The sequence below is a fragment of the Mytilus californianus genome, unplaced genomic scaffold (genome assembly GCF_021869535.1).
Source record: "Mytilus californianus isolate M0D057914Y unplaced genomic scaffold, xbMytCali1.0.p SCAF_14, whole genome shotgun sequence".
In the NCBI taxonomy this organism is placed as follows: Eukaryota; Metazoa; Mollusca; class Bivalvia; order Mytilida; family Mytilidae; genus Mytilus; species Mytilus californianus.
In genome coordinates, this window is record NW_026262626.1 from 34,681,028 (window position 1) to 34,699,050 (window position 18,023).

General features: G+C 32.3%; 2 protein-coding genes across 4 annotated transcripts in view; one reads left to right on the forward strand and one right to left on the reverse strand.

Moving 5' to 3' along the window:
- LOC127724749 (uncharacterized) overlaps positions 1-18,023 on the forward strand; it is a 185,055-nt gene that overhangs the window by 80,017 nt on the left and 87,015 nt on the right. The window lies entirely within an intron of this gene.
- The window catches only part of LOC127724662 (tyrosinase-like protein), a 92,753-nt gene continuing 89,938 nt past the window's right edge, over positions 15,209-18,023 (reverse strand). For all 3 annotated transcript variants that reach the window (XM_052231697.1, XM_052231696.1, XM_052231698.1), the window contains one exon: positions 15,209-16,508. In XM_052231697.1, coding sequence (XP_052087657.1) covers positions 15,512-16,508 — 997 coding nt within the window. In that variant the 3' untranslated portion in view covers positions 15,209-15,511. The remainder of the gene's footprint in view (positions 16,509-18,023) is intronic.

Consider the following 18,023-nt stretch of genomic DNA (forward strand, 5'->3'; position numbering starts at 1 on the left):
AGGGGCCAAAAAACAAGCATTTTTCTAGTTTCCAGACAATAACTTGTGTTCAAGTGTATGGATCTCTCTGAAATTGTACTGCAAGGTACCATACCACAAAATGGAAGGCTGGGATTGAGTTTGGGGGTGATGAATCATAAGGGGGTTCAAAAAATTGGGGGGGGGGGGATTTTTTTCCCCTTATTTTTCTTTAAAATTTTCCATTTTAAATTGGGTTATTTCTGATTTAAATATAAAAGCAAATAATAATGATATGGTTTGAATAGGTGAATCAAAAATTTTTAAGTTCTTAGACCACATTCATTCTGTGTCAGAAACCTATGCTGTGTCAAATATTTAATCACAATCCAAATTCAGTGCTGTATCAAGCTTGAATGTTGTGTCCATACTTGCCCCAACTGTTCAGGGTTCGACCTCTGCGGTCGTATCAAGCTGCGCCCATCTTAGCATTTTATTAACTTGGAAATTACAAAGCTTAATCGGGGGCATTCGTGTCCGCAGACACATCCTTTTTTTTATTTTCAATATATTTGTCAAATTCAGCTTGTTTTATCGTTAATTGAAGTAACTGATCGAAAAATATTTGTTTATCGTTCGTGCGATACCAAAACCTACCAGAGTACCATCATAGTCTGCACACATTTTAAAATTTATTTAGACTATTTTATTTATATGACCGATTATGATATTGAAATGTAATTAAAAAAAGTTCATATAAAAGATTTGTCATAAATAGAAATAAGGAGATGTGGTATGAGTGCCAATGAGACAACTCTCCATCCAAGTCACAATGTGTAAAAAGTAAACAATTATAGGTCAAAGTACGGCCTTTAACACGGAGCCTTGGCTCACACCGAACAGCAAGCTATAAAGGGCCCCAACATGACTAGTGTAAAACAATTCAAACAGGAAAACCAACGGTGTAATCTATATAAAAAACGAGAAACAAGAAACACTTAAGAACCACATCAAGAAACAACAACCACCGAAATAGCATCCCGACTTGGGACATGTGCAAACAAATGCAGCGGGTTTAAACGTTTGAGCATAACAATGGAATTTATTAAATGAGCCACTTTGTTCCTGTACAACATATTCAAAGCTTTTTGAACATGTAAAAGCCATAGAAAGGCGGACATGTTTGAGAGTTACATATTTGTTAACAGCTTCCAAACAAACCAATGATATTGAAGAGTGAAAGCAATAGTCCCAAAAGACAAACGTAGTATTTTTCATATATGCAAACAAATATTGTAAATTGTGAGATATTCTATTCACAGACTATGGCGCTTACAGCATGAACTCTTTGTACAAAGCTTTTTATTTCAGAATGCATATCTATACATATACCTTATGGTCTGAAGTTTCTGTCCTGTCCTTGACCACATTTTTGTGGTCCAGCGACTGCTTTTAAAAAAGTATTTTGTTACCACATTCAATCTAATAAAAATTCAGATCTATTGGAACTCGCGTGTTCGTATGAGGATAACGAAATCAGAGATCTATATTCTAATTAGATTGTTATCACAGTATATACATGTATGGAATCAACATCGATCTGAGTCTCAGATACTATATGTAATAGTAAGTTCAACTATATTTTGGGTATAAAATGATTGTAAGGTGTTGATGGTTTTGATTTTGCCGTCGATTGACAATTTTGTTGATGTCGACTTATTTGCATATCTTGGTTTGCTGATCATGTTGTTTACAAAACTTGCAATTCAAGAATAAAAGTTCCTTTGAGGAGATGATCGACAATTTCGGAAATGCTGACTTACTTGTAGATCTTGCTTTCCCGATCAATTTCACTGCTTGCAGTTTCTCCATATCTTTATAAAGTTCAAGATAATTGTATACCCTTAAAAATTGAGGGAAACACAAAGTCATTATGTAAGAGCAATGACTCCTATAACATATTGATTGACAATGTTTGGTATGTTCGCCTCAATCTTATTTTTCTATCTTAATTTGCTGATCATAATTATTGTCCGTTTTTTTCTCTATAATAGTTTTAAAAAAATAGCCAGAAGCTAAAATTTGAAAAAAAGTCATTTAAGATCAATGGAAGAGAGACGAAAGATACCAATGGGACATCTAAACTCACAAGTCGAGAACAAATTGACAACGCCTTGGCAAAAACTCCTATAAGGAATTATATTATGGAGAACATGGAATATATGTAGGCTTTGGGATCCTATACATTTTGTCTGACAAATTTTCTTTAATCTATTTTGATTTTGAAGACAATAGACAATTTTGTTAATTTTAATCCATGGAAGCCATGTTGGTTGATTGGCATAGAAACATGTACCTTTATTAGATATACTAAGGGAAGGGGAGGGGGTAGGATGATTTTTTTCGGATGGAAAATTCAGTTTCATCTTTTACTTATTTATTTATTCTGATTTTCAAGGATTTATATTATCATAAGCCTTAATTTAAATACACGTTTTCTGTTATCATTTTATCTAAAGCAAGACAATAAAGTATGAAAATCACGAGAAAGCCTCCATGAAATCATTGGAAATTAGGAAAGGTTGTTAAGGGAAGTCAACACAGTAAAATAGATCTAGTTCTAACTATGGAAGCGCATATGGTACACCCCTTGTAAAGTTATTTTGTTGCAAATAAGTCGGAATTATTAGTTATGTTGTGTGTAAAAAGCTGGAATCAAATCATCATGTGGAGTCAACTTGTCGGAATGATGAAGAAAAAATTGCATTACAATGCCGACTTGCTAGAATAAATGTAATGACAAAGTAATAAGAAGTCGACATGTTGAATTCAACTTTTTAACTGATTATGTCTTGCTCATTTGATGATAAGGTAAAACCACGTGACCATTTTGGAAAAACATAGGTCTATTTTTTAAATCGATGTCCATATCAGTCGTTTTTTTAATGTGCTTCGGATGTTTGAAACCATCCATTGAGTTCAAGTTCAAATTAAAGTTCGAGTTGATGTTCAGAGTTATTTGTTATAAAAAGGGGGAACGGCAGTCAAATAATAGAAAAAAGTACTAAAAAAAATAACAATATTTCGGACATAAGGGGGATATACCCACATCACTTAGTCCGGCTGTTTATTTTCCTTAGATCTTACATATGCTACAATAATAACAAACACAAAGCAATGCATTTAGCCGTGCAGACTATTTTAATTTTGTTCCCACTAATTTGTCATGTAAATTATTTGATACTCTTATAAGACCTATTTTGACATACAACTCTGAAATTTGGTTTATGGATAATTTTCAGTCAGCTTTTATGGCATCTAATAGATCTGCTGTATGTAATACTTTTTGTGATACTCTTGCATTAACAGAAAAATATCTCTTTGAGAAGGTTCATTCTAAAGTTTGTAAAGCAGTATTAGGACTGAAAAAGACAGCCACTAACATAGGTGCTAGATCAGAATTAGGTAGATTTACTTTGGACTCTTATATAAAAACTCAAACACTCATGTATTTTTTATATTAATCCCCTGGTTAAAGAATCTCTACAAACAAACATAAATTTACATTCCGCAGGAATTTATTCTTGGTACTCATTTGCAGATAAAATTTTTAAAGATAGAAAATAAACCCAGAAAATTACTCTAATATTAATGTACCTTTTAAACAATCAAAAAACGTGTTAAAATGTAACATTAAAAAGTGTGTTTCAGAGGAATATGAAAAAACTACTTTAAATAAACTTTCAAAAATGGATTCCTCATCTGAAACTTTGTCTGAGGAATATTTAAATTGCAATAATTGTATACATAGGCAGTTAATCTCAAAATTTAGACTTAGTGGTCATTCCCTAGGCATTGAATTGGGAAGGTACAGAAACATTCCAAGAGCACAAAGATTATGTGAAAAATGTTGAGTCCTAGATGACGAATTTTATTTCTTTTTGTATTGTGACATAAACATATCATTGCGTTCTAATTTGTTTGCTTATCTAAAAGACTATGTACCATTATTTAAACATCTTGATGCATTTAATAAATTAGAACACATTCTAAACCCCGTTCCTGAACTTGTTTGTCATATTGGAGTCTTCATTAAGCAGTCTTTAGAACTGAGGGGGACAGACCTATGTCAGACAAGCTTATGATGGTGTTTTGTACATAAATTTATAATTGAACTCTAAAAACATGTTCTATTATTCTATATATTGTATTGTATTGCATTGTGTTGTATATAATTGTTTGATTGTATTGCTTGACCCTTATGGGTGTAATTTTGCAATAAAGATTACCAACGGAGCAAGTGCAAGGCACGCCTCAGGACATTGATGCCGAACTTCATCAAAAACAAAATAATATATAATTATCAAATATTATAAAATATTTAAGTTTAGTGTTGAACGTCTGCGGCTAGAATGATTTTCAAACAAAAAGAAAGTTGAAACCCGCTTTCACCTCATTAACATAAGAATACTTATTGACACAATCCAAATGATTGGTCCACGTAACCATGTTCAGAACTACACATAATATAAATTGCTTCGCTGAGCGCAGCTGGGTACGACCGCAGATGTCCAACCCTGAAAATTGTGGCCAAAATTGACACAATATTCACGCTTGATACAGGTTTGAATTTGGATTGTAATTAAATATTTGACACATAATAGGTTTCTGCCACAGAATAACTGTAGTCAAAGAACTTAAAAAAAGGTTATATGATTTGAATATATATTCAATTTTTTGCTTTTGTGCAATACACTATGCTGTTGCAAATTGACCCCCTCCCCCCTAAATAAAATTGACACCGTTTTTTTGCTTTTGTGCAATACACTATCTTGTTGAATATTAATCCCCACAAAAAAATATTTGAAGAAATTTTCTTTTTAATTTCTGAAATCTGAAATGAGAAAAAATAGTCCCCCCCACAAATTCTTATCCCCCCCCCCTTTCTCATTTTTTTTCACCTCCCCCTTTCCCTTATTCCAAAAAAAAAAATCATTCCCTCAAGATATAGTCATAATCTCATTCAAATTTTAATAAAGTTTGCAACCATAATTACCCTTTTAAATACATCATACAAGTCTTAAAATATAAAATGACATACATAGTCATGGCTAAAATTTATATTAATTAATAATTAATAATTTTTGCGGTCGTATAAAAAAAAACCGCCAAAAACATACCGTTCTTAAAAAACGTTCCTTTTAGACAACATTTTCCCGCTGTACTCCGAAATGCGGAAAAATACATTTCTCCAAAGGAATCAGTATCATAATAAATTCGTTAAGGATTCCACGGAACCCTCTGTTTCGCCTGAGATTACTGATGTCTGTGTAAAATTGTAATGTTGACTGTAAAAAGTTTATATCTCTGTAACATACAAGATTTAAAAAACAGTTTTTTTTCTCTAGATTCTTTATCTTGATCTAAAAGATTAACTTCTATACAAGTTTTATAACAATTCATGGAGAGTTACACATTTATCAGGACAAAAAAGTTTTATTAACTGCAAAAAAGAATAAGAAGATGTGGTATTATAGCAAATATGACATCTCTCCGCCACATACCGTGGCAAATCACGGAGAAGTTAACAAATAAAAAAAAATATATGTCACTGTATGGTCTTCAACAACGAGAAAAACCCTCACCGCATGGTAAGCTATGGAAGATCCCGAAATGACAAATTAAAAAAAAAAACCCGAGAAACGTAACGATCTAAATGACGAAGACGTCGACGCCATTACCGACGACGGAATAAAGGTTTGTTGTTTCTCATTTCCGCGACATTAATCATATGACTTGAACTTTATTGTCAACAAATGAAACACTTTTAATCTACTCAAACTCAAGTTACAGGGAAACAACGGATAATATATGTTCCAATTTTCGTAACCACAATTCCGTCCTCTTTTCCTCGAGGATGACCTTCCACATTAGACCAAATAACTGGGTTTGTAATTTCACGAATAACACGAGAGGTGACTCACGTTGTGCAGGATCAGCTTTCTCTACGGGAGCATCGAGATATACGCCGGATTTTGATGAATTTATATTGGCCAGTTATACCGATTTATTGAGTAAGGCAGCTGCAACTGATTTTATAGTTTTTGTCGTGCTGTTACACGGCGGTCCCATGTAAGTGTTAGGGTTGAGCGCTCACAGACATGTAGTTTAATTGTTTTCGTTGGTTCATGTGTTTCATATTTGTTTTTCGTAAATTGTTTTGTTATAAATAAGGCCGTTACATTTCTCGATTAAACTGTTTCACATTTCCACGTGGTTGCTTTAATAGCCGACTATACGATTTGTTGAAGGCCATACGGCTGCCTATGATTTGACATCCTCTTTATTTAAACTCTGGCGGCTAGTTGTCTCATTGGCAATCACCACATCTCCTTACTTTATTTAGTAGTGGCGTTGGCGTCTTCGTCATTTAGATCGTTAGGTTTCTCGTTTGAGTTGTTTTATATGTCATTTCGGATTCTTCATAGCTTACTATCAGTGCGTTAAAGGTTTTGTTCATTTTCTTATTTTAATTTAGCTAGCGGATCCCTTCCCGTTTGCTTCCTTTGTATATAATTCACTGCGATTCTACATAGATACTACATGTAGCTAGGAACAGGACAGGTTTTTTTTGCAGTAAATAAAACTGTTTTATCCTAACAAGTAAACAAACCTCCATGAATTGTTATGAAACTTGTATAGGCGTTAATCTTGTAGATCAAGATAAAGCAGCTAGAGAAAAACTATTATTTAAATTTTGTTTGTTACACAAAAATGAACTTTTTAAAGTCAACATTACAATTTTTCACTGACAGCAGCAATCTCGTGCGAGACATAGGGTTCCGTGGAATCCACGGATTTATTATCATTATGATACTGCTTCCGTTTTAAAACTAAGGAAACTAAACGGCCGGACTAAGTGGTGTGGGTATATCCCCCTTATGACCGAAATATTGTTATTTTTTCAGAACTTTTTTCTGATATTTGACTGCCGTTTCCCATTTTCATACCAAATAGCTCTGAACATCAACTTGAACTTTAATTTGAACTTGAACTCAATGGATAGCTCCAAATATCCGAAGCACATTAAAAAAACGACTGATATGGACATCGATTTAAAAATAGACCTATGTTTTTCCAAAATGGTCACGTGGTTTAACCTCATCATCAAATAAGCAAGTTGTCGACTTAATCAGTTAACAAATTGAATTCAACATGTCGACTTCTTATTACTTTGTCAATACATTTATTCTAGCAAGTCGACATTGTAATGCGATTTTTTCTTTATCATTCCGACAAGTTGACTCCTCATGATGATTTGATTCCAGCTTATAACACACAACATAACTAATAATTCCGACTTATTTGCAACAAAATAACTTTACAAGGGGTGTACCATATGCGCTTCTATCTAACTGACATATTTCACTTTAGTTTTTCGGTTATACTCCTTGATAAATCGAAAAATAGAAATAGTTTTGGTTTCATCACGAGAACTTGGTAAAGCTGAAACCAAATCAATGGAAATTTGGAAATGTAAGGAACCTTTTTACACAGACTAAGATTTCACTTTTGAATTATGTCCCTTGATAATCTTTGCAGTCAGTCGGTTCATTATCCGCTGAACGACAGGGACCACTAATTCCTTGCTTTACTGTAGTTTGCATAAGTTTTGCCTCACTTATGTGAATTGTGCCTTCATTTAAATGAAAGTGTTTTCAACATTACTCAGAAAAAAGAAAATGTAATGAATACGTCAATAAGCGAACAACCTAGCGAAACAAAATACTTAAAGCCCAGGTGGAAACATATCGGAAAGTGATTTTGTCATGATTTGGTGCAGTTGTACTTGAATTAGCTCTGCGTCTCTAAATGACAAACAATGACTAAATGTTAAAATAATATTTTTCCTAAAAAAGTTATGAAGATGAATTTCGCCTAATAAGTAGCTTTGTTTATAGCTATTATGATTGTAAAAACATTTTATTTATTATATAGGTAATAATATGATACATATATTGTTTGCGTACGACAATTTTTAAAGTTGGGTTGTTGAATTTCATCCAAAAACAAAACGTTCTTTTTTCTGCGTATAACAACACATTAACACTGGATTTTAAGAAATATTCTGACAGAAAAAAAACTTTTGCAAATAATTTAATTTTCATGAAAATTTAGTGTCATGTATCGGTAATGTCATTTTTTAGTTAATGTTCGTCATGTTTCAGTTCTGTTACTCATATATGTATATCATACATATGTAATACAATTAGTTAGAAAGATGAACAAACATCACTTTTATCATTCCAATAATTTTACATTTGTGACGTTTTTGAAAATACATGTGTAGAATGACGACCATGGTTAACGGTTTAATCATATTGTGTTCACTTGAAATGCCTAATGAAATTACACGTAGTAATTTAACTATAAATTTTCATTTCAGAATGAAGTTCTGCTATCAATATCACGATCTCTGAAAATGCAGAATAATTTTCAATTCTGGAACACACCTTACTTAACAATAGAGACCGATTCTCTCGATAAAACAAATAGAAGACAATACAAAAATAAAAGATGTGGTATGATTGCCAATGATACAACTATTCACCAGATAAAAATAATAACGTGGATGTTAGCAACTATAGGTCACATTTTGGCCTTCGTCAATGATGAAAAGAAGACCATATGGCAACTATAAAGTATCCGACATGACACAATGTGAAACGATTCAATCAAGAAAACCAACGGCAAGACTGATTACATATCAAAGCTTCGCATTATTTCACATATCTTAATAATGATAAAAAAGAAAATTGGATATGAGAAGGAAATGCCAAAATATTAACAGAAGTTTGTTCGAAGGGTGTATGTCTTTCTGCTATTCCTACATTTAAAAAAAATACATATTCCTTCTATTCCTACAAATAAACAAAGTACAATAGCTGTTGTTATAAGGTAATTTATAGTTTTTGCTATTTAGGTTTAATTGATTTACAGGTAAGTAAGTGCACAAAAAAAACAAACTTTTTACCTTTATATGAAGAATTATGATAATATAATGAAAACATGGATGCATTGCAGAGAATAAAATAGAAAATCCAATATAGAAATGTACTTTGAATTCACATAAAAGGAAAATCCGAATATTTCAAATATGAAAAGTGATGAGGAAGAAAAGGCTTAATACAGAAACGAAAAATTCAAATTGAATTATACATATTACAGCTATAGTTAAAAATCTAATCTTAATTGTAGACAGCCTTGATGCTGGGATCAATGCTACAAAAATATAAGGTTGAACAGGCAAAGCCAACTATACTTGATAACACTCAAAGTAAAATTATACACAGTACTCACATCGTTGCATGCATCCAACACACCTAGGAACCATCGATTGGAACAAATCATATATTACTTCAAGATCACAATGACTTTATTTAGACTGATTTTGTGATAAATTCTAAAAGTATTCCGCATTTTGTTAATTTGGCTAATGGTTCATGTAACATGCTTCTATTAGAACTTAAAGTCTTGCTTTATGTAGTCTGATTTTATAATACATTCTCATACATAATCATATTGTATTGTCTAGTAATTTAAAAATTTTTTCCTTTCATGTATAGGATAATATTTTTTATAGGAGACTAATAATTGATATGGTGCTAAAATACTGCTTACATTATTGAGTTAGTAAACTCTATCTTTTGGGACGTTGTACCAAATTGTTTTGATGTATATTTGATGGAATCACTCAATAGCAAAAACTTTTCACGAGGAAATAAACACAAGAGTTTTGAAAAACGATAGAAAATTAAAATAAAACAGATAAGGATACAGGACAATGTCAATGGACAAGAACATGCATTTGTTAAAACTTTTTTCAAAACATTTTGTACTATTAATATTTTAAAATTGGACATTGATAAACACTGTAGAGGTTTTATGGATATTTACCTGAAATTAATAAACTTTATGTTTTACAAACTAATCCTTTGTTTATTTAACGATTCCTCCTATTCCTACGAGCATAGGACATTTGAGCGAAAAATATAAATGCACAAAAGGTCATATAAGGGCCAAAATTTTGACCTTATCTGGATTTTCGAATTATTAGGAATTATATTTTATTTTATTTTACAACCGAGTAATTCGACCGGTTTTGGCTAGTTAATGGTAGTGCAGTCATCGATTGATCTCTACTTACCAATCAATTCTACAATAATTCATAGGCTATTAAATTTTTTCTTCTTCTAAATTTCTTACAAATTAAAAAGTGGAACGTCGCTTGGAACTTGAGATCTTAATACTAATACATGTAGGGGGGGACCATGTACATATTAAAATGGATATAAATTTGACCAAGACTAAAAATGGAAAAACAGCCTTGTTTGTGACAGTTTACGATAAAGACTGGACAAAATACTAAAAGGAGAACGTAAAGCCGTTGATGATATAGTTCAACGTCCTTCGAAAATTATCCGTACCGAGTTACAGAACATGGATGAGGTAAATTCTAAAATCTGAAGACAAAGGCTATATATATAGAAAGAGACTTAAATCTCACCAAAAATCTAGAGAGGAAACGCATGAATCGTTAACGAAGATGAATATCGAGACAAATAGATCTGAAAATTTTGTACAGGTTATTGATGAACAAACAAACGTAAAAGGTACTCCTTCATCATTCTTAATTTCCTATATATCCTATGCTTATTTTTATTTTCGCTCAAATATTCTTAAATATCGGTGCTCAAATATCATATACTTTGGTGCTAAAACGTTCTTTTTTTATCTCTCAAATGTCCTACCATTTCGCTCAAATTTCTATTGCCGATTCCTACATGGATTTTATTTTACAAATGACAATACAATACAAAGAGTTTATTTACGTCTCACCATTAATATTGCAAAACATAACATAATACATGAATACATAAAATAATATGAAATATTAATGCCATTTTTAAAAGAAATTATGAGAGACGGGATTAAAAAAAAATAATAATAACTATCAATGTATACTGACATACCAGATTTTAAAATGTAGGAATAGGAGGAATACACCGTTCGGAAGACCCCTCCAACGATTTTTTGTATTCAGCAAATAATGGCTTAAGGAAGGTATGAGATTTAAGTAACGACCGGGATTGTAAAGAAGAAAGCAAATTATTTTTAGATGTTGCCCGTCGGTATTTTGAGTCATGCACTTTAGCTATGCCTTTTAGCGACAAAAGTAAACTTTTTCGGCAAATGGAATTCCAATTATTACACAATAAAAAAATTTAAGCTGCATGAAAGGTACTGGAATTCAGAACCAGTGAAAGGATAAAATTGCACATTCAGAACATTTAGATCTGGATGATTCAAAAATAAATTTTGCTGTTCCAAATAAAGTAAGTGTGCCTTCTTTACCAACAGCTCTTCCAAAATCAATACAACTTTAAATTATAAAGGTGTTCTAAGATCACTAGGTTTTTTATAGGCCTTATTGTACATGTATCACTTTTACGGAACTTTGTTAGCAACTGCTTGGCGGCGCACGCTTATATTTTATTTTACATTTTCTTCAGAAAGCAACTGTTTTAAACTGTTGGATAAATATTGACATATTGTAAGAATTACTAGCATATCTGTCTATTGTTGAAGACAACTTGTTGCCTTCTAGATGTATTTTCGCTATTTTTGTCATTCAGTTACAGTGTTGTTTATTTAAACCACTTGTCTCCTTTTGTCTTTATTCAGAAAATCGATAAAAAATTCATGAAATTCATTTTTTTATGGGAAAGTGTGATCTAAGTCGTACCTATGTTTACCCTAAACCATATTCTGGCTAGTCGAAATACAAAATTATGTGTAGTTTCCTAAAAAATTAAAAAAAAAAACCAAGAATGATTTAAGTGTTAAAAATGACATTAAAATTGAGAATGGAAATTGGGAATGTGTCATAGAGACAACAACCCGACCAAAGAGCATAAAACAGCTTAAGGCCACCAATGGATCTTCAACACAGCGATAAAATCCCGCACCCGGAGGCGGGCTTCACTAGCCCCTAAACAAAAAATTTGTACAAGTTCAATGAAAATGGACGCCACACTAAACTCCGAAACATATAAATGAACTAAAAGAAAAGAAAATAAACATACAAGACTAACAAAGACCAGAGGCTCCTGACTATGGACAGGCGCAAAAATGCGGCAGTGTTAAACATGTTTTTTGAGAACTCCACCCTACCCCTATACCTCTAGCCAATGTAGAATAAACAAACACACAGCGATACGCACAGTAAAACTCAGTTTAAAAGAGGTCCGAGTCCGATGTCAGAATAGGTAACAGAAGAAACTAAGCAAAATGACAATGATACATAAATTAACAAAGGACTACTAGCAGTTACTGACATGCCAGCTCCAGACCTCAATTAAACTGATTGAAAGATTATGTCTTCATCATATGAAAATCAAGCACAATTCATCCCGTGAGGGGTTTAGTATCATACCATCATAAAATATACGAGAAGAGCATAACTCGTATCATGCCAACAACTGGTTTTAGAATAAAAATGTTTATTGCCGATGCAAAGACCCTATGAGTGAATCAATATTAATTCCAAAAATATGCCATCTTTAATGACCTGACAACAGTATCGTAACTATATCCCTTCTGATTAAGTCTGTTTAAAGGTTTGGGTAGCTTTTGCGGTGAATGGCGACATTTTTGTGCTTTGTATAGAATATTACCATAAAAGATTGGATGTGAAATACCTGAACGTATACGATGTCTGCATGTTGATTTATATTTACGAATGATATCCTTGTACCGATGAAAAAATTTAGTAAATGTTTTGACTAGTTTGTGATATCGAAAACCCTGGTGTAATAATTTTTCAGTAATACAGAGATTTCTTTCGTTAAAATCAAATACGTTGTTACATACACGAGCGAATCGAACAAGTTGAGATATATAAACACCATAAGATGGTGACAAGGGAACGCCACCATCTAAAAATGGATAGTTACCAATAGGAAATGAAAAATCATCTCATTTATCGTAAATTTTGGTATTAAGCTTCCCTTTAAAGATATAGATATCATGATCCAGGAAAGGGCAGTGTTCATTGTTAGTATTAGCTTTATTTAAAGTCATTTTAGCAGGATAAATCTCTTAAGTGTACATACTGAAGTCGTCATTATTGAGAGCCAATATATCATCCAAATATCTAAAAGTGTTTTGTATCAGATGTTGTTTCGATGGGTCTTTGCTGATTTTAGTCATAAATTGTAACTCATAACAATACAGAAAAATGTCCGCAATTAAACTGTTTGGCGTGTTTTTACCATTGAATTGTTTTTTCTTATCCGTGTCTAGCTGGTTGATTTCAAAATGTTATCCGATTTTTCGCTCAAATGGTCAAAATCTAAAATTTGTCCAATCCTACTGAAAATTAAATTTTAAAAAGTCGTGTGCTTCAAATATTTGTAAATATATTACATATTTTCATAAACTCAAAATGTTATTCAGTGCTATATGTTTCTGTTCAATGCATTTCGAGGCATTTTGATGCAAAACTGAAAATTTTATATGTTTTTATGAAATTTTGCATCCTGAATGATGTTGCTAACCAATATCAGTTTGAGCTGTATCAGCAAAATAATATTTAACTTTACACCCAACAGAATTTTGGTTTTGGTTAACGATGTTCTTAGATAAAAGAAGATGTGGTATGAGTGCCAATGAGACAACTCTCCATCCAAGTCACAATATGTAAAAGTAAACCATTATAGGTCAAAGTGCAGTCTTCAAGACGGAGCCTTGGCTCACACCGAACAGTAAGCTATAAAGGGCCCCAAAAATGACTAGTGTAAAACCATTCAAACGGGAAAACCAACGGTGTAATCGATTTTTTTTTTTTTTTTTTTTTTTTTTCAAACACCATTACCTTGTACATTTTTGGGGATAAATATTGACATATTGTAAGGATTATATCTGTCTATTGTTTAAGACAATTTATTTGCCTACTAGATGTATTTTCGCTACTATTGTCATGCAGTTGCAGTCTTATTAATTTAAACCGTACATCTCCTTTTGTCTGTATTCAGAAAATCTATAAAAGTTCATGAAATTCAATTTTTATGGGAAAGTGTGATCTAAGTCGTATCTATGTTTACCATAAACCATATTCTGGGTAGTCGAAGTACAAACTTATGTGCAGTTTGCTAAAAAAAATTAAAAAAAAGAATAACCAGGAATGACTTAAGTGTTAAAAATGACATTAAACTGTTTGGTGTGTTTACAGCATGGGTTTGTTTTTGACCAGTTTAGTGTACACACAATACAACCCAATGTGCGACTGGCTGAGGTACTTTTGGTAAATGACACGGTTAGCTGTAGCCATCATCATAGAAGTTTCTTGCTGTGCTATTTAAACAAAATAGGGATGCGTCAATCGAGATAAAAATCAGATAACATTTTGAAATCAAACCAGCTAGGCTAAATTTTCATTATTGATTGACGTTTTCCCTTGTTTCCATAATTTATGCAAATGTCATTGTTACCTTTTTGACCTTTTTGTGCTGGCATGATTTGCTTAAATGGAAATTTCAATGCTGCAAACGGTAAAATTTGTTGCATTTGCTATAATTTATTTTAGAAGGATTATATACGTTAGTCCAACAAATGCTTTAATTTTGATAATAAATCGTTCCGTAGATGAAAAAGTCTTACAAATATGTATGACTTGCAAAATTCGAAACAAAATGTAAAACAAGGAGATGTGATTTGGTGTTTCTATGAGACAACTATCCAACCGAGTTAACATGAAGCGGGCTTAAGCAATATAGGTCGTACACCTTAAAATGAATGACCAACAGCCATACCGTAAAATCAGTTATAAGTGGTCCCGACATAACAAAATGTGAAACAAATTAAATCAACGGCCTGATTAATGACAAAACAATATCCGAAACACAAATATGACAGACAACAACAAACGACAACCATTGATTTACTGACAAGGAAAGGACATGTACTTATTGATCTTAATTTTAAATTTATTCACAGTATGTTCCCTTGGATAAATTTCCGCGGTATAATGAGATATTTTTGGTTATTTAAAGGAAAACAATCATAAAAGTAACGTGAGGGTTATCAAATTCATCAATTAAATGAAATTAAGACGGGTCTTTACTGAGTTTACCCATCAACTTTGATTCTTAACAATACAGGAACAAGTCAGCTAACAAAGATTTTTTTATTCCATATCTTGTATATATATTCCATAGATTGTTTCATATTGAAATATTGTCTTGGTTAAAGATATTCATCATATTGGTATTAAATTTGAAGGATGTTTAGGATTTTCACCGGTTAGTCTCCTGTTTATGCTAAGAAGGATTTGTGTTATCCGAAATATTTGTTGACTTTTTCATTATATTTTTTAGACGTAAACTTTGTATGTGTACGGTTTTTCATAACTATAAAACAAGCGCCAAAACAAAGTATTTGTGAACATCATATATTTGCAATGTAAACTATGCGTTCATCACAAAAGAACTAATTAACATTTTCCCCATGGAATTTCATGGAAGTCGCAGTAGAAACTGAGAAATATATTTTTATCATTCCTGGTAAAAACCGTCCCTTTCCCAGACGGATAGAGTAGTTGTGTTACCTCTCCGACATCTTCACCATACAACTTAGGTTTTTCTTCAGTCAGGTAAACCACCCCGGAACATGTTCTATACTGGTTTGAATTTGACCCGTACGAATGACAGTATGGGCGACAAATTCGACCATGTGAGTCGTAAGCAGATATGAATGAAATGCTAGAATTAAGTTTTGGATTTTTAACAGCAACGAAGGCAACAGATTCTGATACAGGGAGTCTGGAATCAACTATCGTGTAATCTACATACTTTCCATTGTATGACATACCGTCAACCTGAACATATACTTTGTCTGCCCCTGACCCGGACGTAAAACTATGAGAATATGCTGCTTGCTGCTCTTCATCTGTATAATTCATATTTTTGTTATATGAATATACATCAACACCATCTACAATATTTTTATTCTTTATCACTTTTGTGCCAAAGAGTAAGCCAGACGGACGTCTATGAACAATTTTAACTGGTATAAATACCCAACGCTTAATATCCGGCTCGCCATCCAGTAAAAAGGAGTTTTGCATGGTAGAGTCCATGTTGGTTATGTGAGATGTTCGCTTTTCCTTAGTGTATCTCCTGGAATTTATCGATCTTTTTGTTCGTCCAATTTTACTGACTTTTTTTTCCTCTAAGAAAGTTTCGTACACAAGCCAATCGCCCGTTGACCTCCTTGTACGTGGTGGTATCTTTCTTTTGTCCGTAATTGTAGTTGAGAATTTTCTTGTTATTCCTAGATCTTTATTGACTGGTTTCTTTGATTTCGCTTGACTCGCTAGCCTTATCTGTGGTCTGTTTGTAGCAGAACAGAGTCCTCTGACTAAGTCTCCACATTTAAGATAGGGGAAGCGGTTTCTACATTGACGACATGTTCTTGGACTATTTGCATATCTACAGAAAAAGCTTACAATGATATAAATGTTTTGCGACAAACAATAATGTTATGTTATAGGTTTTTTTAAATAACTTTTCTTTTTTTTTAAGGGAAGTTGATCAAAGCTAAAAATTAATCGTTATATATAACTTATTGAATGGTTCAAAATTAATAATATGCACAAAGATTTGTGTATGAAGACCATTCAAACTCATATCGCTTGAAAAGGCTAATGTGTCTTCAACGCATATTAAAAGACAAATATCAATGTCAATTGAAATGTTTAACATAGTTAACAAATTAGCACCTGTCTGTTTTCATGATCTAAATTAAAAGTAAGATTGTAAATATTCTTTCAGATATATTAATATACTGGATATTCCACATGTAAAATCAACACAGTTTTGTAATAAAAGTTTTAGATTTGCAGCTGCAACTCTGTGGAACAGCCTTCCCGACCATTTCAGGACTGAAAATAGTTTTGCACAATTCAAGAGCCTTTTACAGTCCTGGAATGGATCGGAATGTCTTTGTTCGGCATGTAGATAAACTTTTCATGTATTATTTTTTCTAGTGAAAGCGCTTTACATTTAAACTGTTATGCTTAATTTTGCATTATGCCTTTAAATTTTGGAGGTGTGCTGTAATGTTTAGTTGTGCTTCAAATTGGTTTTGCTTAATTTCTAGTTGTGCTTAAATTAATTTTAGCTGTGGTTTAATTTTAGTTATGCTTCAGTTTTAGCTTGTTTAGATGTGTAGTTTGGTAGTGCTTTGTATGTATTTCAATATGCCTGTTCTGTATCTATGCATTGTAATATATGCTCCTTATATATCTTATCTGCATTCTCTTTGTTTTAATGTTAATTATATTCGAAAAAAAGCTCTCAAGAGCTTATGTTATGTTTGTACTGTTATATGGGAACAAAATCAAAATCAAACTTTTGTACTCGTATTCGTACTCACACATGTAAAAAGTTAAATAGCAAAAATTCCGAACTCCAAGGGAAATTCAAAACGGAAAGTCCTTTACAAAATGGCAAAACCAAAAGCTCAAACACATCTAACGAATGGAAAACAACTGTCATATTCCTGATTTGGTACAGGTCTTTCCTTATGTAGAAAATGGTGAATTAAACCTGGTTTTATAGCTAGCTAAACCTCTCACTTGTATGACAGTCGCATATAATTCTATTACTGTGAATTCAGAAAGTATTGCGTCCATTTATTATTGTGATTTTTGCAAAAATGGACAAAAATGGGAAATTAATTATTGCGATTTCAGGAATATCTGCATGCAGATGTACGTTTCAGATATCAACTTGCGAGTTCTTATTATTGCGTTACTCACACAGTCGCATTAATAAAAACCTCGCAATAATTTCTAAATTTACAGTATATTGACAACAATGTGTGATCAAAACAAACAGACATAATAGGTAAAAACGTCAAAAATTGGGGTACAGCAGTCAACATTGTAATATAATCTTAATCACTATAAAAAAAAATAACAGTGTCATCAAAGAAACACAAAA